Source organism: Micromys minutus (assembly GCF_963924665.1).
Source record: "Micromys minutus genome assembly, chromosome: 2".
Lineage (NCBI taxonomy): Eukaryota > Metazoa > Chordata > Mammalia > Rodentia > Muridae > Micromys > Micromys minutus.
In genome coordinates this window covers 34,813,947-34,837,521 of record NC_137971.1, presented here as the reverse complement: position 1 = coordinate 34,837,521, position 23,575 = coordinate 34,813,947, and the positions used below count along the sequence as shown (strand labels likewise).

At 42.8% G+C, this 23,575-nt stretch overlaps 1 protein-coding gene across 1 annotated transcript in view; it reads right to left on the bottom strand.

The window, feature by feature from the left end:
- PGM5 (phosphoglucomutase 5) overlaps positions 1 to 23,575 on the bottom strand; it is a 180,047-nt gene that overhangs the window by 19,274 nt on the left and 137,198 nt on the right. Inside the window, exon 10 of the mRNA XM_080913148.1 lies at positions 13,563 to 13,697. Within this exon, the coding sequence (XP_080769274.1) occupies positions 13,563 to 13,697 (135 nt within the window). The remainder of the gene's footprint in view (positions 1 to 13,562; positions 13,698 to 23,575) is intronic.

Here is a 23,575-nt window from a genome sequence, read left to right as displayed (position 1 = left end):
GTATATCTGCTTCCTTCTGTTCTAGGGCTTTTAGCTGTGCTGTCAGGTTGCTGATGTAAGCTCTTTCCAGTTTCTTTTTGGAAGCACTTAGGGCTATGAGTTTTCCTCTCAGTACTGCTTTCATTGCATCCCATAGGTTTGGGTATGTTGTGTTTTCGTTTTCGTTGAATTCTAAAAAATCCTTAATTATTTTTTTTATTTCTTCTTTGACCCTGCTATCGTTTAACAGAGCGTTGTTTAGTTTCCATGTGAATGTGGGCTTTTTGTTGTCTTTGTTGTTGTTAAAGACCAGCCGTAGACCATGGTGATCTGAGAGGATGCATGGGAGTATTTCAATCTTCTTATATCAATTGAGGCTCGCTCTGTGTCCAATTATGTGGTCAATTTTCGAGAAGGTGCCATGGGGCGCTGAGAAGAAGGTGTATTCTTTTACTTTAGGATAATATGTTCTGTATATATCTATTAATTCTAGTTGGTTCAAAATCTCTGCTAGTTTTGCAGTGTCCTTGTTCAGTTTCTGTTTCCATGATCTGTCCATTGGTGAGAGTGGGGTATTAAAGTCTCCCACTATTATTGTGTAAGGTGAAATATATTTTTTGAGCTTTAGTAGGGTTTCTTTTATGAATGTGGGTGCTTTTTTATTTGGAGCATATATGTTAAGGATTGAGAGTTTCTCCTGACCGGTTTCCCCGGTAATGAGTAAAAAGTGTCCTTCCTTATCTTTTTTGATAACACTTGCTTGGAAATTTACTTTATTAGATATTAGAATAGCCACTCCAGCTTGCTTCTTGGGACCATTTGCTTGGAAGTTTTTTTCCCAACCTTTTACTCTGAGATAGTGTCTGTCTTTGTCTCCGAGATGAGTTTCCTGTATGCAGCAAAATGCTGGATTTTGTTTATGTATCCAGTCTGATAGCCTATGTCTCTTTATTGGAGAGTTGAGTCCATTTATGTTAATAGATATCAAGGAATAGTTGTTTCTGTTTCCTGCCATTATTGCTTTTGTGGGTTGAGTTGTGTCTGTGTCTTTTTCTTCTTTTAGTTTTCTTGTTTAGGAGTTTTCTTGTTTTTACTAGGCTGTATTTTCCCTCATTGTATTGGGTTTTCCACCTATAATTCATTGTAGTGCTGGGTTTGTGGTCAGATATTGTGTAAATTTTGATTTGTCTTGAAATATCTTCATCTCTCCATCGATGGTGATTGATAGTTTTGCTGGGTATAGCAGCTTGGGCTGGCACTTGTGTTCTCTTAGGGTGTGCATGATGTCTGTCTAGGCTCTTCTAGCTTTCATAGTCTCTGTTGAGAAATCGGGTGTGAGTCTGATTAGCCTGCCTTTATATGTTACCTGACCTTTTTCCCTTACTGCTTTTAGTATTCTTTCTTTGCTTTGGGCACTTGATGTTTTTACTATTATGTGTCGGGAGGTATTTCTTTTCTGGTCCAACCTATTTGGAGTTCTGAAGGCTTCTTTTATGCTCGTGGTCATCTCATTCTTGAGGGTAGGGAAGTTTTCTTCTACGATTTTGTGAAGATATTTACTGTGCCTCTTAGTTGATACTCTTCTCCCTCTTCTATTCCTATTATTCTTAGGTTCGGTCTTCTCATTGTGTCCTGGATTTCCTGGACATTTTGGGTTAGGAGCTTTTTGTTTTTTGCATCTTCTCTGGCTGTTTTGTCTATGTTTACGATGTTGTCTTCTGCCCCCGAGATTCTCTCTTCCATGTCTTTTAATGTATTGGAAATGCTTGCTTCTGTGATTCCTGATTTCTTTTTTAGGTGTTCTACCTCTAGGGTTATCTCTTTTTGTGTTTTCTTTATTTTGTCAATTTCCGTTTTAAATTCCCTCTTCCATTCCTTCATCTCTTTGATTCTGTTTTCCTCTAGTTCTTTGAGTTCTTTGAGTGTTTTTCTTGTTTCCTCTTTAAAAGCTTCTGAATCTTTTTGCTTTTCCTCCCGTTCTTGTTTAAGTATCTCTATCAGCATCTTGAGGTATGATTTCAGGTCTGTGTCTTCCTTTTCTGGAGTGTTTGGAATTCCGATATTTGCTGTTATGGGAGAGCTGGGTTCTGGTGTTGCCAGGCTGTCTTGGTTTCCTTGGGATATACTCTTTCGCTTTCCTCTTGCCATTTTGTTGTCAGTGATATGTTCTTGCCTTTCCCTTGTATCTGGTCTGTGTCCCTGGATCTCCACTGGTCCAGGTGGCAGAAGGGTCGAGCCCTGTTCTATGCCTCAGCGTCGCCTGGTGGGAACAGAAGTTCCAAAGTTCTATTTCTGGTCGCTGGATCAGACAGGGAGGGGCAGGGCAAGGCAGGGGGTGCACTTTCTGTGTGCACTCCACAGAGATCTCTCTGCTCCCCGGCAGCCCATGTCTCCCACCCACCAGTTGCTCAGCCTCTACGAGCCGCCGTCATGACTTATATTCTTACACAAAGGGCAGATGTGGACACAGAAACACATGGAGAAGAAATAACGCCAGAGGCAGAGAAGACAGCTCTGTTCACACAAAGAATGAAGGGCTAAAACAGCCCATTTCCTCAGAGCCCCTAGATAAGTGGTTCTCAGCCTTTCTAAGGCTACAACCCTCTAAAAGCAGCCCTTGTGTTGTGGCGAGTCACCAACCATTAAATTATTTGGTTGCTACCTCATTACTGTGATTTTGCTACTGTAGTAAATCATAATATAAATATCTAAGGGCTGAGAAACACTCTCCTAGAAGGAAACAACTCTTTTGATACCTGACTCTTGAGCTATCCAGAATTGTGACACGGTTTCTATTGTTCAAGCTACCAGTCTATGGTAATCTGTTACACCAGCTCTTGCAAACTAATGTAGCTAGCAAAGCCCTGTGATTTACTAACTGACCTTTATGGTGTATGCTTGCTGGCCCCTGCTCTAAGAGACTGATTTTTCTGTTTGGCTCTTAAATTTAACAAGCGCATGCCTGGTGGTGAGATTAGAGACTTCAGAAAGTTGTCCTTTGATGAATCTATTCTCCATCTCCCACCCACTCTAGTGTTGACGTTCATGGGTTGGAAATGGCCTACAAATGTCACAGCTTCTTAGAGAACTTGAATCACCAAGCAAGTCCAACTCAGTACACCTTGCTTCAAGCCAGGAAGACAGTGAATTTGCTCCACACTCTCCATAGATGTGGGAGCCCTAAAAGATGGTACTTGAAAAATAGAGACTCTTCAATTTCAGTTCAAAACCTCCCCCATAGCACAGTATGAGGAGAATGCTCAGGGGCTGGAGGTTTCTTGTAAGATCCAGGTTATCAGCTCCAAGGGAAGCCTCCTTAGAATCACTTAGATGCTAATGACAGGTTATTTCCACTTTTTTAAAGGTTACTAATTATCCAGAGAATCTTTTATCCTCATGTGAGCAGAATCTTGTCCATACTGTTATTAGTAAAAAGATAATAATGATAAAAGAAACAATAATGAGAACTGGCATATAAGCAAATTTATGAGCCATGAATTGGGTGAGCTTTTTATATGAATAATCTGATTTACACATCATTATAAAATATTTATTTTTTAAATGTGTACAAATATTTTGTCTATATGTATGGCTGTGTGAGGGTATTAGGTCTCCCAGAACTGGAGATACAGATTGTTGTGCTGTGAGCTGCATTTATGGGTGCTGGGAATCGAACCCTGGTCCTCTGGGAGAGCAACCAGTGCTCTGACCACTGAGTAATCTCCCCAGTCCATATTATTATAAAATCCCATAAAATCAAAGGTATCTGAATGCTCTATTTAACTGATAGAATGGTAGGTGTTCAAACAAGCTCAGCTATGCAGTCTAGTGGAACTGGGAAATGAAAGACTCGGGGCTGAAAACCACACCTCTGACTCTGAAACTTCACCTCTGACCCACAGACCATCATTCTGACTCTGACTATATGTTAAAAAAACAAGAACAAAAACAGACCTTTCTTGAAGAATCTTCCCAAATTTTAGCCACCCAAAGAACTGGTTGGTTTTACCTTTTTCTCATTGTATTCAGCTCATCTATTTTTTCCCAACACTTTGATATCTCCATGCCTCTCTGATATGGAGAGACTGCCCTTCCAGAGCTGGCTAAGCCCTCCAGGTACCTGAGAGCTTACAGTAGAGTGCCCTCCACTTGTAGGCCAGTGGCTACCTTCATTAATTTCATTCTTAGGCCACTATTTTCCAGCCCTATATCTCTCAAAGCCAGATACAAGACAGGTAAGGACAGGCCCTATGTTCCAGAACAGAGTTTCCTGAAATTAATTGAACTAATCAGTCCTAAACTTGCTTGCCTGGCCTAGTCTACATTTATCAAGGAAAAGTAATAGAGGCTTCAGCTGTAGGATTCTCCTTGCCTCTTCTGCCTCCCAGCTGCCCCTGTATCCGCCATGTGATCTGTGGGGCGTGTGTGTCCTCTCCTCTTCAGGCTGTGAGTAATAAATCTCTGGATTACTGGCGGTTCCCTCCTGATTTGTTTGCCCCATTCATATCCAACGATATTAAAACCATCATTTTAAGCCATTCTCATGGTCTCTTGTAACTTCAATTATTTTCAAAACTACTTTTAATGACAGTTCTTAAATGCTTTAGCCTCCCTGCTAGCCCATCCCCCACCAGAAGTAGTGGAAAAGAAAGGATAAGGGGGAAGTGGCCCTGTTTAGGAAGGTTCTTTGGAGCACCGCCCATCTGTGCTGTCTGGAAATCAACAATTCAGTTTGCAGGTCAGCAGCAGCAGCTCAATCCACTCGAATACACTTCTCGGATATAACAACAGTCCAGTTTGGTGAGTCGGAATGGCAAACATGAATCGGCAGCCATGGCACTGTCTAGCAGAGACAGCCAGGCCTCAGCCTCAGCTCCAGTCACCCAGAGGTACCCGGAGGGATGCCAGGAGAAGTTTTTGGCTGTGCCTCTCTAGGCGAAGTGAAGACCAGAGACCCCCAATCATCACACAGCTAGCTCTATAAGCAAGCTGAGCTCAGTCTCCATTACTGTCTATTAAGTCTTATTTATACTCCAAACAGCACGAAGCCTCCACGGGTCTCACCTCAGCATGTGTGTCTGTCTCAGCTGACATCACTCTGTCAAATCAGCCTGAGTCCACTGAAGCAGCGAGAAACTGCATCACACCATCAGAAGTGTTTTGGTGAGTTTCTCTCTATGGAGTCCTGACGAATGCAGCTCAACTATATAATGCAAGGTGGACCAATACATGCTTGTTGTTAGCAAAGAATCTTTCATCACGTGTCCTTTCACGTACTCATTTTAGCAGAACATCCGTTCACCTGTGTCTGCTTCCAGAGACCACCTCTTCCTGTTTGCCCCAGCAAAACACCATCCAACACAACTGACTTCCCAAAGAACCCTTAAGTTTACACTTTCGTCTCATCTCAGGTCAGCTCCTAAACCATGAAGCATGGCGTACACAGGTTCCAGCCAACCAGTGTCCCATCTGACAATTTCTACCAAGAGATGGGCTCATCTCTGAGTCCCTCCCATTCCAAACTCCAACCTGAACTTCATTACTCTTTCTTTGCTTTCCTTCTTCCTAAGCATTCTGCCGTCAAAATACCCCCACCCCACCCCCACCTGTACTCTGAGCTCCTCTTAGATCTCGGCCTTACTAGGAGGCAAGAACGAGGGGTTCCCCTGTTGTGGATCTTGCACACGATATCTCAGTATGGCACTAGGATGGCAACCTTAAGACCAGCCAAGAGTCTGAGGAGCATTAATCCAGATGATCTCTACTCTGACAGTGGGTGCTATTTCCCACACTGGCACATGACTGCGGTAAAGCCTAGCAGGGCCCTCTCCGGGTGCCAGCTAGTTACATGGAGTCCAGGGCTTTCCGTTAAAGGTATCAGCCACTGGCCAGTTCCCCGTTAGCATCCGTTTTCTATGATACACTCCTGTTTATGAGCAGAGGCAATGATTTACTTGTGCAGCTTTCTACAAAAAGGTGCTGGAATTTTGTTGTGCTGCCCAGCTGGGCTGGACCAAAGATGTTAGAAAAGCCGGATTGTGCTGACCAGAGCCTTCAAACCCATCACCTGGCAAGAGGAACTGTGACTAGTGACCTTCTGTACTTGTATGACCAGCACAAATTCATTCATGCTTTCTGAGGCTGAGTAAACAAGATCCAGCAAGATTTGATGTGTTGGAGACGTAAACAGAGCAGGGTTAACCAACAACTGGTTAGATATGTGCCTGGGACCCAGCAAAGCAGAGGCTCAGCGTACACCCGCTAAGAGTTGTATTTTAATTTCAGAAAATCAGGATAGCACCAGAAGGAAGAGGCTTAAAGGCTATATTTCCTTGCAGTCACTTAAAAGCCAGTTCTGCTTTTGTTTTGAACTCCATGGGTCAGCTGGGAGCAGCAGGTCTTATTTGTTTTAATCTTTAAGATTTCTAAACCTTAAGCTAAACCCAACCCAAAAGTAAGGCCACGCCCTCATCTTCAGCTCCTCCATGTTCTATTCTTATGGCCACTAGGTTTTGTTGGACACATTTGGCAACTGGGGATTCTGTCATGAGATTTGGAAAGAGGATCCTCTTCTGTTCATACTGCTCCAAAGATTTGGCATGGCCCTGCAGGACTGACAGAGGGGCATGTAGAGGCAGGCTCTATTCTGTCCTGAGTTCTGAGTAGGGCACAGTGTGGGTGGACAGGGCCATAGCTCAGTACCCTGAGGAATATTCTGACCACAAAGGCTGGTTTCAGGAAAAGGCTCATTGTCTCCAAAACTCTAGAGAGCACTGGCGTGGGACATCCTGGGAAACATGAGCCAAACTCCCAGCCCAAAGCAGGTTTGACTTGTCCTCAAATTCTTGGCTATCCAAGGAGGCCTCTCAACGCCAGGGAAATTACATACAGACAGAATGACTGAGTTGAAGTCCGGATTTCAAATCCAAGGCCAGAAAAGGGAGGACTGTGGGTCTGATGGTTTGCTTGATTTAATTTTGGTTTTCTTCAGGAAGTAACTCATCTAACCCAGCAGAAATATAAGAGAAGCTAGACAGTAGGGCTGAACTATGTGTTAATGCTTGCTGTGAAAACACAAGGACCTAAGTTCAAATCTTCATCAGCCAACATGGACCAACACACTCACACACACACACACACACACACACACACCCCACAGAGAGATAAACAAGACAGTAACAACAACAACAACAACAACAAAATGTATGTAACTTTTTCTTTATTGAAAGATTAATTTTGCTTTCAAGTGGGAGATTTGTGAAAGGTGGTTAGTTGTTTTCTATACCATTAGAGGGAAATCTAACCTACCCAGCAGCTTAAACATGATTGATCTCTGTCTCTCTCTTGCCTTCTCTCTCTCTCTCTCTCCCTCTCTCTCTCTCTCTCTCTCTCCCTCCCTCCCTCCCTCCCTTCCTCTCTCCCTCTCTCCCTCCCTCTCTCCCTCTCTCCCTCCCTCCCTTCCTCCCTCCCTCTCTCTCCAGAATTGGCATTTTAAGGCTCAAAATACTTTGAGGTATTATTTTATCTGATCTCTGCATCTTTACCCATATTTTAAAACTATTATTTGAATCTTCACAATCGTTAAGGCTTCTAGCAAAGCTCAGACTGGCTCTCCTAGCTGGGCTGGTGGGAAAGTCACTGTTGAGAAACTGTCCAGACCACCAATCTGAACCTCTTCCCCTTCAGCTTGAGTTTATTTTCTCAAATTTTATATTCATTAGCCCCGGTGAACAGCTGGTCATCTGTCGCCACCTCGTATTATTTTTAAGTTTCTGAAGATGTCTGGGTCATCTGTCTCTTCCAAGGAAATGAGCCAGCTCCTTAACTTGGCCTTAGAGTTTACAGTCCATCTCTTTCACCATGTGTTTCTTCTCTAAACTCTCTCTGCACCACTTCCCCTGCTGCTCTATGCCACATTACAGCCACACATACTAAATTCTAAGGAGAAAGGGAAACAAAGTCTTTCCTTGTAGATTTATTATATGCTCATTGTATGACTTTAAAGCCCTGTTCTTATTCTCTTCTCCAGACATACAAATGCAGATGAATGCACACTTCCATCCACATATGTTTTCATCACATCCTGAAAATGGACCAGCTCAGTAATACATATTGTGTCACTTAAAAGTCTGTCATGCTTCTGACTCTTACCTCTTAACTGCCTCAATCTCTAATTCTAAACTTCAGGTTCTAATAATTCCAGACTATTTATGAGCTACAAAACACAACCAGAATGCATTTAGAACATTATTCTTTCAATAGAGTAAGGGAAAGAAAACTAGTCATTTGCTCATATTTCTATGTCTAAAATGGTAAAAACCATATATGCTTGTGTTCCTGGTGTAGATCTAACACTATTGGGATTTCCTGGGTGATGGGCATTTGTACACAACTTTCACACTCACACAGTGTCTTCAGGATGCGAGTTGTCCAACAAGGACACACTCAAGTAGTTAGACAGTTTGAACTTGTGACTCCCTGATCCCTAGGATGAGGTCAACAATGGAGGGCATAGGCTTTATCAACCAAATCTGAGTAACAAAGTCTCCATAACACCCCTGGAGAGGGTTGGGAGAACCCATGGGAAGCTGCATACTCAGAGCCACACTCAGAGCTGTTGTGGAGGGGAGGGGTATTATCAGAGGGAACCCCCTCACTCCACCCCCTTGCCACACCTGGCTCTGCACACTTTTTTCTTGACCATCCCTGAGCTGTACCTTCTGGAACATACTAGTTACAGCTCACTGAAATGCTTTCCTGAGATCAGGTGAGACTGAATTGAACTGAATTTTGAGTTCTTGGAATTCAGTTGATGATAGAGGCTCAGAGAATTAATGAATGTAGAAAGAGAAACATCTTAGATGCTGAGCCATCCCCCAGCCTTTGAAGGCAAACCTCTTAAGAACATTGAACTAACACCACATTGAACTCAAGCTCGGGTGAGACATCCTTTGGACTTAATCATTCATCTGACAAGAAGTCTTCCTTACAACAAAACCAATTCAGGAATGGTCCATGGACCAGAACAATTCCCTATCAGGGTTTCCGCATTAGAAACCTGAATGATAATTGTAACAGAAACCTATAGGCCCCACAGGTCCAAAGATAAGATGGGGGAATGCTGGGAGCTATAGTTCTTGGGAAATAAGCTACATGTTTTTACTCTCCTAAGCAAGTTTGTTGAACCAACCCCACCCTTTGTGCTTCATCAGTGCAGGCTGCAGGCTTGCCTCGGACTGGGCCTGATGGAAAATACAGTGGCCTTATAGGGTTGCCTTTCAAAACCCCTGCAAAATATGACTCATGCCATTTCCTAGGAACGCAAGAGTATGCCTGACCAGCATCCATCATCCTGGCCAGGATTTAATTAAAGCTTGCTTCAAATTTGGCACAAAATTGTAGTAGTGGTATTATTTGCAACCATTGGAATTAACAATAATCTCACCAGGGGGCAGTGAAATTAGGGCTAACAGAGAGGCATATTTAAGTATCTAGAATTGAGCCTGGCACATTGCTTAACTGACACATTAAAAAAAAAAAGTTAGAAGCATCTTGCCAAATCTCAAGTCCCAGTTCTGGAAACTGAATCTCTAAACGTGGGTCTGCTATGTTTCTATAGATCTATCCAAGTTGTTCTAATGACAGTCTGGGCTGAACTCTGATCTAACTCTTCCCTCCTTACCTTGTTCTCAGAAGCCCCTACCCTAAGAACTCATACAGTTCTACAACACGATGGAAGTACGTAGCTGAAGTAACCTCACAGCCAGTTGATAATGGCCAATCTCAACGTAAGTATTAAGGACACCGTCCCTTTCAAAAGTGCCCTAGCCTGGTCATCACTCCATACACAAAAACATGGCTCTGCATTGTCTATTTCTGAACTATAAATTATGATAAGGACTGTTAGAGCAAAATGGTAGGTGGGCTTAGGTTTGACACACATGTTAAACAAGACAAAGCAAGCAAGCAAACAAAAACCCCTCCTGCTGCTTTAGGTGTCCTTCTGCTGAATGCCGCTTATCAGAAATACATCCAGTCATTAGTTTCAAGGAAGGTTCAAGAGTATTGGTTCCTCCCAGGATTGGAGTAGGCAAGGGTGTGGTTACATCTTGATTAGTCCCAAACTGACCTTCATTCTCTGATTAACCCAGTCCTTCCTAAACTGTCTTCCTTTTCCCTTTGGCTGTCTTTTGTGCACTAGCTACTCCACCCATAGGTTCCTGTGGACAAGGGAAGGAGTGAACAAAATGTTTGGCAATCCTGACCAGAAGTGAGAAGGAAGGACTATGGGAATGGCCATATTGTTTCTAGTTACCTGTAAATTCAAATCATTTTAGCCTGACCCTTTTAACAAATTTCCTCCAGCTGGTTTGAGAGCTCATTAGGGGCCTGATTGTTAGTAAAAAAAAAAAAAGTAACTGTGTTGGGAAACTATGTGATGTTTCAGCATCTTTCCTGGGCAGGACTTTCCGAATATAACAAAGACCAAAGCTATGTAAACCACCTTCCAGGGCCTTCCTCAGGTCCTCCCTTCCCTCGCCTCCAACCATAACAGTATGGATAGAGTACAGTTAGCTGTAGGTACAGTGATTACTTGGCATTAACTTAAACAGCATCATCACCTCTACAAAAGACACAGCAGAAACTCTGGCTGTGGGGGTGAGGAGTAGCAGGACCACTGAGGACATCACTGAGTTTCCTAGTTAAATCACTAGGCTAAAGAACACTTCCTCCTCGAGGTAACAAGTCTGAATGTTTACAGCTGCTTTGTTCTTGTTCTTTAAGTGTCTGAGAAGAAATGATCCATGTGCAAAGTGAAATAGGCAGATACCAATGAGGTAACTGAAGGGAACTCTGTCGTCACACAAAATAACTAGAACACTGCAGCATTGGGGTGGGCTGAAACATACAGTTACTTAACTGTGGACTAGAGAGTACTTTAACAGACGTGTGTGTGTGTGTGTGTGTGTGTGTGTGTGTGTGTTTGCACGTGCTCACACATGTGCACGCTCATTCATGTACAAGGATGTGTTCTCTGCAATTCAGGTAACAAAAGTGAAGAAGTAAGGGCTGGAGAGATGGCTCAGTGGTTAAGAACACTAACTGTTCTTCCAGCGGTCCTGAGTTCAATTCCCAGCCATCACATGGTGACTCACAACCATCTGTAATGGAATACAATGGCCTCTTCTGGTGTGTCTGAAGACAGCAACAATGTACTCACATAAATTAATAAATAAATCTTATTTTTAGTGAAGAAGTAGACTCTAAGGATGTATGAACCTGTCCTTGTCTTTTAGGCTGCTTGTCAGAAGTGACCCAGCAGCTTCACAGTTTCGTATCTTTATCTCTGTTAATAGCTAACCAAAACCTGTTCCTCTTGGAATTCTTAAAAGGAACGACAGTTTGTGCCAAGAAGCAACATTTCCCATAAGCCTTAAAACCTCCAATGTAAGGGCCCAGATGGATCTGAGCAGTGATTAGTGTAGGTAAGCCACTGTACCTGACTTCCCACCCTTCCCCTTTCCTCTTGTCCTCTCTTTCTCCCTCTCTTCCCTTCTCCTTTACCCTACCCGTCCTTCCCTTATGAGGTTAGAATTCTTCTAAATGTTGATGATTATATCATGATTCCAATGTATTACTCAATAGAGCATCAGTGAGTCATTAGGAATTCTATTTTAATACAGAACTTTTAGCTAGACCATGTGCTAAAATAAATGTACCCAGCCCCATGAACTTGGGTCTAGGAAAAGACTCTTGCTTGTATTGGAAGAGGGAAAATGACTGAGATCTGAAAAGCAATCCTAGGAAAGGGCTTCCTCAGCCACTCTGAGTGGCAGATCTGTGTACCAACAGGGTGGAAAATTCTAAGTAATGGGGACTAAAACAAGTACTGTTTATGTTTTGCTTACCCACACAACCATCTAAAAGCACACATACAAAACTGCCATTTGCTTTTTATGGACCACCTTGGAGACTCATTTGTGTATAGAAGGCCTAATGCCCTGGAAGTAAGGAAAAAATAAAATAAAAAAAAAGCAAGTGTCTTAACCATTTGTCCTGTGCAAATAGGGGGAAAAGTTAAGAAAAAAGTCTCAAGCCAGAATGACTCAGAGCTACGAAGGCCAGAAAAGTCATTCCTCACCTCGTACGGAGCTCCTGCCTTTCCTCTTCTGTCTCAATGCGAGGTGTAGCAGACAGTTTTATTCGGAAAGAGAACGTAAGTCTCTATCTAATTCTTGCATGGCTTGGTACTATCTTGGTTGAAATGTGCTCACTGACAAATTATTTTTAGCAGAGCATGCCCCATCCCCAAGTGAAAACCTCACAATCCTGAGAGGAAAGGCTAGACTAGATGCTGGTCATGGGTTCTGTCTACTCATGTCCCGGCCACTCTGAGAATGCCTCTCCGGACCTCTACTTCCCCATCTGGGATGAATTTGCTCCTACAGATCTTTGAGTTCTGGGAGCAGGTAGAAGAATTAACAACACAATGATGGCCAAGTTCTTTTGAGATTCTCCAAGCAAGGCATCCTGAATAAACGGAACTACCAATAGGGAAGGGGGTTGCCCTGTGGTGTCAGGTTATAGTGGGAAATTCTGGGGGTAAAAAACGTACAATAAGAAAGAGCCTGGATTTCTGCCCCTCCACTTTTCCAAAAGAAAGTGTGGCTAATGTTTTAGCCCAGGGGAGCACCTGCAAAACCAGATCCAAAGAAAGACCATGGAGTCAGGATTACCTGGTAGTGCAGCGTGATTCACTCAAAGGTGGAGCAGGTTCTTTCTGCTGGTCAGCCTGTCTGCAGTGTTAGCAAGTACAGAAGTACAGTGGTTTATGGATATAACAGCCATGAGTGCTTCCTCAGTATGAGAGAGGAAACCCAGAGTGATGTTTGTATGGATACTATGATGGTTTGCATATGCTTGGCCCAGGGAGTGGCACCATTAGAAGGTGTGGCCTTGTTGGAGAAAGTGTGTCACTCTAGGGGTGGACTTGGAGACACTCCTCCGAGCTGCCGGAGGATGCTTAGTCTGTTCCTGGCTTACTTTGAATGAAGATGTAGAAACTCTCAGCTCCTCCTGCACCATGCCTGCCTGATTGCTACCATGCTCTTGTCTTGATGATAATGGATTGCACCTCGGAACCTGTAAGCCAGCCTCAATTAAATGTTGCTGTTTATAAGACTTGCCTTGGTCATGGTGTCTGCTCACAGCAATAAAACCCTAAGACAGATACCTCAATATCATGCTCCAATCTTTCCTAACATGAGCGATTGATAATTTACATGTGTACAGTTAAGGGTCCGACCAATCTGACAATGTACCTTTTCTTATTAGCACCCAGTTCAAGCTGCAGAACACTGAAGATAGATAAGTTATTTGGGAAAACCTGTCCTGAAATGTTCTTGGGTTCACAGAAAATTTCTTCTGCTTCACCCACTTCAATGAATGCATTAAATTTGTTTGGGGTCATACACAACTTGCTTCCTATTAAAATCATCAATGTGTCTTTTCATGAAAGGCCCCTGTAACACTTAAAGGGGAAGAAGACATACGGTGTCAAGAGCACAGCTCTGATCCTGTACCTGTGGTTCCTGGTCGTGACCACTGGGATCCCTCTCGTAGCTCTCAGCATACAGTCTGATGGTGGCCCGCACACCACTGGAGGAACTGAGCCGGAATATGAGCCGTGATGCGTCGGAGAAAATGATTCTCAGGCCCTGAGACCAAGAACATCCAAGATGGTTCCATTAACAAGTGAATAAAGGCAATGGAATCTAATGCATGCTGCAGAAATAGGAATAGTTCTATATACTGAAGCCCAGCAGGGCCATGCCTGTTTATAGTTGGCTCTAGGTGATCACTCAAGTATAACACTGTGGTAGACCCAAAGCTACTCAAGGTTATTCATTTGTTTCTTGCTTCTATTTCTGTTGCTTTGTGGTTAATGTTGGCAGATGTTGAAGAGCCAAACTATGAACATATGCTCAGACTTCCTTGGTCTAGTGTTACAAGACTTGAAAAACTAGTAGAGATAACAAAGAGAGGATGCTAATCAGTAAATGTTCCCAAAGTCAGGGTGTAACCCTTAGAAACCTGAATGCACTAGGTGTTATACAAATTATCTATTGCAATAAGAAATTCTGCAATAAATTGGGTGCACAAATTTTGCAAAAGTTACAAAAAATGTGTTGTCCACCCTCTTTCTTTAGACTGAGCCTTGCTATGTCACCCAAGCTGGCCCTGTCCCCAAGACCCTGTCTCCCAACCTACAAGAGCGGTATTACATGTATGCACCAGCATGCTGAGCAGAAGTAACTCATTTTAAGGTTAAGGTTACCTTCATACACTCTTCGGCTTTCAAAACTGTTACTGATGCTTAAGCCTACATTCTCCTCCACACAATATAGGGCAGGCACACCAGTACAGAACTGACAACCCAGGACTAGGTATGGCTTATCTATAAGTTGATTAAAAGCAACCCTAAGCCTAAGAATTCCTGACACACCTTTTCTTTACAAATGCCAAATGACTTTTCCCATAGCTTGCTTCCTTCTTCCCAGGTATTGATTGATCTTAGGGACAAGAAACAGAGCTACTACAACATGTGAGTATTATTTCTATGTCTAAATAGTTGGATTGGACTATCTTGAAATAAGCATGTTTCTTTCAGTCATTACAAATGTATTTGCAGTCCAAATATGAGCCATGTTCTTTCCAGCATGAATTATTACTCTGAACAAAACAGTAAGGCCAAAGTCACTGTTAAACAAGATTTTCCTAGCTTCTAAGTGTTCTTTTACTTTATCAAAAGGATAACAATCATATGCTTTCCCTTTGTTTTTCCTTAGATTGTTTCAGATATTGGGAACAGACTACCTACAGGTAAAATTTGTCACCTCCCCTCTTTTAAATCAGGTTCTATTGGGACACAGTTATGCCAGTTAGAAACCGCCTCTGGCTTTTTCTGCACTACAGTTTTAGAGATTAATAATTGTGGCAGAGATTATTTAGTACATAAGACTTAAAATATTTATTATATAGTTCTCTACAAAAAGTGTCTGCGGCCTTGGGTATAAACAATTACATCATGCACACAGCCTGGAATATTTACCCTTCAACCTTATAGCAAAAAACAAAAAAATGTGGCCAGCTGCCATATCAAAATTTTAGCAGAGAGAAATGACGACAATGAAGATTATCATTGGGGTTTGACCCTCTATTTCCCAGGTGTTCCAGCTGTGGGTGCATCTGGACTATGTCCTAACTCTGACCACATACTCTTGCTATAAGTACATTTGATGAATGGAACTTAAGTTTGCCATTCTTGCTCTTAGTGCAGGCTGCGACACCATACTGTCTTATAACCTTCTGCTTTTGCAATCCTGTAGGAATACCGTTAAAGACAGTTTGAAGCTAGATGTTAGATTTTCTCTCAGAAGCCAACTGTTTTGAAAGCCTTTTCTTCCCCAGGGAACTGGTTGTCTTTAGCTTTCTGACAATAAACACTATGTAACTAACCATATTTTCCCTGCTCAATATGGCTGCCAGGACCCTTAACACTAAACTTGAAGCTGAGTCCAAGTGTTTCTCCATGACTTGTGAAGCTGTGAGTTTGTCTTCTTCTGTCCTTGGCGCTCTGACTTATACACAATTTTGATCTCTGTTTCTTATTTGTATCCTAATAGCTTCATTATGTGTTTCTGTTGCCATAAATCCTCTTGAACAGATGAGGCCCAGAGCAAATGGTTAAAAACAAGTTGCCGTGGCAACTGGACACTAAAGAAAGTATTTGACCTACTGTGTTTTGTCTTTGGGTCATTCATTAGCTCTGGGAGGGAGAGACTCACACACTTTGTTCATCTCTATTTTAGCTACAGAGTCAGGACAATGGCAGGCACAGAGTTGAAACCTGATAACTAAAGTCACTCCATGTTCAACACCTGGAGTGAAAACACCAAGGATCCTCCATCTATAGCCAAATGAAAACGAATGCAGGTTCTTTGCCAAGGGCTCCTCCTGAACAGGTAGGCAGAGAAGACAAGTTAGAGATGACAATCACCAGCACACTCCAAACAAGGCATCTCTCATATTTACCAGTCAGTCCTTCATTTCTACAATGTCCTAAAATCAAAAGCAAGTTTGTCTAAGGCCTCAAGGGTGAGCCAGTGTGGCTTCCTGGCTACACAGCGGTGAGAAGACTGTGAAGTTTGCTGCGTACTGGGAGTAGCTGAGAGAGGATTGTCCTTGCACAACAATAGTGTTAGGCCTTTGGCCCAGACATGGTGATTAAATTTGCGTGGGGATTTGGTGTCTCTCTGGGTAAGTTGGATGTTGTAATCAGCCTGGACCACTGCAATGGTGTCTTCTCTGTGAGTCCTCTGCCTCATCCTGCAGATGCCTGGACTGTGAGCTTACATGTCAGATTTTAATTTTTAGAACAATGGTCTAAGGAATCTCCAGAACAACCATAAATGATTCCTCTGTAGCCACAGCAACTATAGTAGCTAGAATAACAGAATGGCACAGCCATGACAAGCAAACAAATATACGGGAGGGTACCTGTCTACTTTAGCAGATGGGGTAAGTTATGAGGCAGGGTGGTATAAAAGTTGCTGACTCTAGTTTGCCTGCAGCACACACCTCAATGCTGAGAGCCCATTCTAGGTCTGTTGCAACATCACCTACGGCATGCAGCAATCTCTACACAAATAACCATTCAGTGTCCAGACACCAAGTAGTGTTGTTTTTCTCTCAGATTTATCCCTCTTTGATTTACTGTGTGCAGGCAGTTTGGGTATGGTTCAGGAATAGCAACCAGATGAACCCAGGCTAGAATTCTGGCTTGGCTACTTGCTAGCTGGTGGTCTTGAGTAAGGCATTTAAGCCTTCTAAGCCTTAGTTTCCTAACTTGGATGAAAAATAATACAGCCTTGCTTATAGGGTGGCTGAGAGCATCACATCGGAAAACGTGTTTGAGAAGTACTTTGGAGAGTGTCAATCATCATAAAAGTCTTATGATTCTTCCTATGTTAGAATTGAATGATTCTGAATATTAATAATATTCAGCCTTAATGCTAGTGTCTTAGGATGGTGCTCACTTGTCTATTTTTTATTATATTTTATTATTGTTGTATGTTTGTTTGTGCTGTGGGAAAGGTATACAAGGGCCACAGCACATGTGTGGAGGTCAGAGGACAACTTTTGGCAGTCGGTTCTATTCTTCTACCATGTGGGTCTTAGGGATTGAGTATTGCCTACTCCCCGGAATCACTGTTGATCTTGTCAGTCTTCTGACAATTGCCTTCCTCATGTCTGTCCATGAAATGACTTCTTCAGCAATAAAATGTTCCTGTGTTAATGGTCACTAGTCACTTAGAGACCTAAAACCCCTCGGATGTGGTCCTGGCCACTTCCTCTGCTTATGACGGAGAAAGGAAATTGTTGAAACTGGCTCAGTGCTGTAACACAGTTAGTAAGAGCCTCTAGGTCTTTTGACTCCAGGCAAATGATCTGATGCTACCTCATATGAAAGCACCCATGTTCATGGGTCACTTCTGTAAAATGTCTGACCGTTTTCTCCTGATTTGTATGGTCCTCAAAGCTGGCTCAGAGCCTTATGTAGAGTAAATTTCTGATAAGTGTTTGATAAATGAGTGTTGGAGGGGTTGTTGTTTGGGCTTTTAAAAAAACCCGCATGTAAATCAAGGCAGAGAGATGCGCTCGTTGCTAAATCCATGCAGAGCCACCAGATGTTCGCTTGGAGTCTATAGGACATATTGCAGCCAGACAGGAGGGGGAACCGTGCGTTACCAACAGCTATTGGCAGCGTCCAACTTAGTCAAATGCTGATGTAGGATGGATTCCAGGGAGCAACAGCATATGGCCCTGAAATCTGGTACAGCACCACATGTACAGTCAGTCGGCCACATGAGGCATGTGAACATGGACTCAGGACAGCCTTGGAAGACACCCTGAGCCTAATGAGGATAGCATCTCCCACAGGAAACCCTGGCCATTTATCTGGAATGCTTCCAGGTAAGAACATTGCCATGTAACATCTTGTAGAAGCTTGTAGAAGAAAACGTGCAGCCCATAGAGCGGGGATTTGGATGGAACACACAAAGGAAAAAATCTACATGGAACTGCCTATTTTTCTTTCTTTAAGTCATAGAAATAATTGGAAACACGAGTTCAAACATAATTTAGTAAGGCAGCAGCTAGTCCATGCAGGGTCTTTGTATGAATTGCAAGATGGGACTCCACCTGGGTAGGAAAGGGATACAAAGCCCCCTCCCCTCTTGGCTAACTTTGGACTTAGACTTCAGCTTGTCTGTTAGGCTGGGTGCCTTCGTACAGTGCACTAACTGTCTACATCCAGAGACATGGTATCATTTAGGCTTTGCCTTGGTTATTTTTCTACTGCTGTGACTAAACACCGTGACTAAGGCAACTTACAAAAGAAAATATTTAGTTAGCTTGGGGACTCAAGGTCCCAGAGGGTTAGAGTCCATGACCATCATGGCAGGAATCCTGGCAGGACACAAAAAGGCATGGCACCGGAAGTTCCTGCATGCTCATGTCTGATCCACAGATCCACAAGCACAGGCACACATGAGTGAGAGACAGACAGACAAACAGGCAGACAGACAGACAGAGACACACACAGAGAAAGACAGAGAGAAAGAGACAAACACATACACAAAGAGAGACAGAGAGAGAGAGGCACAGAGAGAGAGAGATCAGTAACAGGCTTATAACATAATGTGGGCTTATGAAACCTCAAAGTCCATCCCCAGTGATACACATCCAACAAGGGCACACCTTCTAGTCCTTCCTAAGTAGTTTCACCAACTAGAGATCAAGCATTTAAATATATGAGCCTATGGGGACCATTCTCATCCCCCTCATCCCCTTGCTACCTGCAGTAGCTGGGAGAACTAGGCCTGGGATCATGAGAGTGGGAGAGTTAGCCCTGCTCCATCACCAGCTGTAGCACTCAGGTGAGGGGGCCCTGCACCTCGCCTGAGCAATACAATGGAACTGGTCCTTATGGCAAAGTCACAGGTGAACCAGTACCAAGGGTGTGAGAGCAGCCCAGCCCTTCACAGGCTGCAGCACTTAGGAGAGGAAGCTCCCCACCTTGGCTGGGCAGCACTGTGGAACTGGCTCTGGAGGTGTAGGTGCAGGTAAGCTGGCCTTGAGGGCATGAGAGCAAGAGAGCTGACCCAGCCTCTTACTGGTGGCAGCATTGGGTGGCCTAGCCAGAGCAGTGCTGGAGAGCTCATGCTGGTGGTGCGGAAAAGGGAACGCCAACAGGCTGACCAGTTCAGCTACCACCCAGACTCAAAATCAGGGCTCTGAATTGGCCCACCCCTAAATCTATATTATCTGCAAATGGTTGGAACACTGGAAAAGGTCCTGATGTTTCAAAGCTGTGGGATCTCCATGACAACAACAAAATAACTGGAAGGAATCCCAAAGAGGATCCAATATTGATGGTGTCACAGAAGCCAGAGACCTCACACCAATGACTCATGCGATAAACATTTGTAGTGAGAATTATGAAATTTTTGTTTCTTTAAAAAACACAGAAATATTATAAGAATATGTTTTTGTTTTTGTCTCAGGTGTGGGATATGAGTCTACTTCACAGCAGCTGACTATGATTTGCCTTGTGCTCTAGCAGAGCTGTGGTTTTGCCTGCTGCAGGTAGTTTCTATGATTGTGTGATATTTGAAATTCTGGGTACTTTTCAGAGGGCAAATAAATGCTAGGGTCCCAAGAGGCAGAGTTGGTTGCTGGTGGCCACTCAGGGGTGGTGGTGGTGGTGGTGGTTGTTTGTTAGTAATTGTAGCCAATAAAGAAACAAAAAGAAAAAAAATCACAGATCTCCCTCCCTGACCCCCTCTCCTTTACTTCTTTCTTTCCTATCTGGTGATAGGGAGTGAAACTGGGGGATAAAGGGTAGGGAAAAGAAGAACCTACAAATTAGCAAAGACCTGCTACAAACATGAAGATGTATGAACAGGGGAATACACTGTGGAACACACTGTGACACACTACAGCTTCCACAATGAGATGTTTTCTATGTTGTTGTTATTGTGAGTTTTATTTTGAGGGGTAATTTCAAGGGTAAAGGGCTGATGTGAAGGGACAGGGAGATGAGTGGGACTAGGGTACATGATGTGAGACTCAAAAAGAATCATAAAAAGTTAAAAATAGCAACAGCATTGGGTCCAACAGAAAGAATGAAAGAATTCTCTGGGGAAAATTAAACTAAATGACTCCTCCGATGCTCTCTTAAAGAACCCATCTAGCCTTAAGTGATGAAAAGCTGCTTGGATTTTCCTCATCAGAATTCTAGCCATAAAATGTGGGCAAGTGGAAGCAGATTTTGTACATTCACTCATTTCTTGTTTGGAATCATTGCCCGTCCCTGTTTACATCACACTGGTACTGGGTCTGGGAGACACGGACTCAGGAACAACACCCCATCCCTAACCCCAGTCACAGCAGCATTTCCTCCTTCGGTTCCTGTCTCAATACAGAGCCTTGCCTTTTGAATTACCATGATCATACAGAGACACTAGAGTGTCATCATGAGGTGCCTGTGATTGAAGAACATTTAGAGGCTCTTCACAGTTTAGAAGCTAGCCTTAAACCTACCAACTTTTTCCAGAAGAGGTTAATTCATTGTAACTGAACTTTCTAGAAGCAGAAGGAGGGTTTCCCACCTAACAAGAAACCATGATATCATCACTCTATTTTATAGCAGTATTTTATAACAGTTAGGTATTCATAAAGAACTGACTATGTGTATTTAGTGCTTGAAGGACAAATAGGAAAATCTCAGGGAAACCAGATACTACTAGAAAATATTTTTTCCAATAGTTTTTAAGATGTTCTACTAAAAGGCATATTTAGCAAAGCAAATAGCCAAGTTGACTACAGGGCTACAGAACTGTTGAAGTAGAAAATTATAATTGTAGGTATCCTAATGCCACATGAGATTGTCTATAATCAATCTCACCAGGAAAGCTAACCAGCTATATAATTATATTCTGTTGAAGAAAGACTCAGAGTTTGATGCAATGATCTCACTGGGCCAGCTCCTGTTTATTCTTCTGGGCATGACTTAAATGTCATCTCCCCGTGAAGAGATTTCTAGATTCCTGCGCTACATCAGTTCCCCCAATATGTACGCCCAACTGTGTTTTCAAAATAATGTTCGATAAGTTCCTCAGTAATTATAAATTCCCTCAAGTTGCCTCTCCTGATAACCTGCAGGTAAGCAGAGGTCAGGATTCTCAGCAGTATGCTGTTTGATTCTTAGAACCAGAGGGCTGAGTAGCATATAGTAACTGTGGAAAATACTTATCCAGTGGAAAATAACATGAATGAATCAACTCAACTACCTTCACCATATTTTCATGTTTATCACAAGGATTGTTTCTCAACACTACAATATAATCATCATGGTAACTTCACACTCCTTACACACTCTGTTACTCTGCAGGACTACTACGTTTCAGTGCCAGCTTTCAGACTTAAACTCGACTGGTGGGCTCCATCAGTGCAACTGAATCATCCCCAAGGTTCTGCTTCTAGATGCACAAACCATACTCCTATAAACGGCACATGATAAGGCAATGGGTAGCTTCATTGTTACTGCCTCTGAGATGGTTCATTGATAAGGATGGAAGTTGACTGATGAAGCTGAGGATGGACCAGTTAGTCCTGAAGAGAGAAGCCCTTGGCTTTGGAGCTCCAGCAACCTCAGCCAGCACTCTTCGGTGGCCTTCACATTATGCAGAGTTGCTGGTGGCTCAGTAAACTTCTCTGAGTGGAGAGGATGATGGCACCGAGGGACAAAGTCAAGAGCCACATTCAAGAACTACAGTGATTTCCAGACTGCCGATTTGTTTTCATTATTGTATCTAAATACTGGAATTAAAAAGGACAGATCCAGTTCCTGCACGTTAAAGCAACAACTCTAAAAGCAAGTGATCTTCAAGTGGTCTTAGCTCTGAATGAATTTTTTTCTCCCAGACTGAGGAGAATATTCATGTTTTCATGCAGCCCGAATAACTTGAAGCATTATCGTGTTAAAGTTAGCTCAGAGTTACATATAAGAAAATGACTTTTCCTATTGGATAGCTGGTACATATTTATTTATATCAAGTTTTAACTGTTACTTGAAAATTATTTCATCACTGATAGGACTTTCTAAGTTTTGAGCTAGCTAAACTGAAATGTAGATTTGTGTGAGTGTGTAGAAAAACAGTCTCGATTGCTTGAATTTTATTCCTGGAGTATCAAGTTTTCTTATTTAAAAGTATATTTTCATAATGTAGGCCACAGTTCTGGGTTGAGACCATAATGGTAGTAATATGCCAGTTCTCAGTGTTTGACCACCTTTCCCAAGGGTTTTTCGTTCACAGGACCACGACTGAAAATTTCCTGCTGTTGGTACTGGAAGAGTCTCATAGCTGTGGGCACTGAAAAGATAGGACCAAGGCTACAAGCAGACAGGACAAGGCAGTAATGTGATTCTACTCACATTGTAACCATTGGCTTATTTTTCCCACTCAGATTTGAAGAAAGCAGCATTGGTCCCTCATGTAATTCAGCTATACTTGAGACTACACAGTAACAGATTCCCCCAAAAAATGTGGAATGACTGCAGTGACTCCCAGCCTTATTAAATTTCTATTTCTAAATGCAGTAGATCCTTGGTTCACCCAGAAGCTTAAATGTAGTCATAGTAAATACCATGAAGGTTAGAAAGCCATAATCAGGACAAAGGAGTCCCTGGGAATTCAAGCTGGGGTGGAGTGCTTCCGGGCTTCCTTCTTGCTTCCAGCATGATTCTTGCAGGGTCCCAGGCAGGACAGATTTCCCTAAACATTTCCAAGGCCATGGAGCAGGCCACAAACTTATCACCACAACAGGATTTTAGGGTCAGTTTGGTTGGCACATGGAATGGCTTTTTTCCTGTTATCTGCTTCCTGACTCTGACCTCACATTAAGGACAAAAAGGGAGACTGAGCTGCCTTAAAGAACCTTACCCTTTCTGAATCAGAATGTATGTGTGGGGAGGGGGATGGTGGAGGAGAGGGTAATGTGAGTTGAATCACTGAGCGATGACTCAGAAACCAGAGGCCCTTTCAGATCTTCATAGGACGCCCTGGCAAGTCTATTTTCTCTTTGCTTTCCTTATTATATGTGTGTGACTCATCAAAGCTCAGATCTGCTCTTTTTGTTTCATTCATTATAGTGTTGGGGGGAGAGGGGTTCAAGGCAGTAAAATGGTCACCCTCTGCTACAGCCTCAGTGCTCTCAACGTTGTCTGAGTAAGTTAAGTGCTCAAGTTAGTCACTTACTAGTGTTCTTCTTATGCCAGGAATTTACAGGTAGTATTTGATTTTCCTAGTGGCTACATGTGGTAGCCATTTCCTATTTCTATTTCCTCAGATGGATATCATGGGGAGCACAAATAAGATAATTCATCAAGAAGGTGAAAGATCGCCTCATTGAATTTAAGGCCCACTCGCTATGAGAAATTTGATTCCTGGTTCCATACACCTAGCCAACT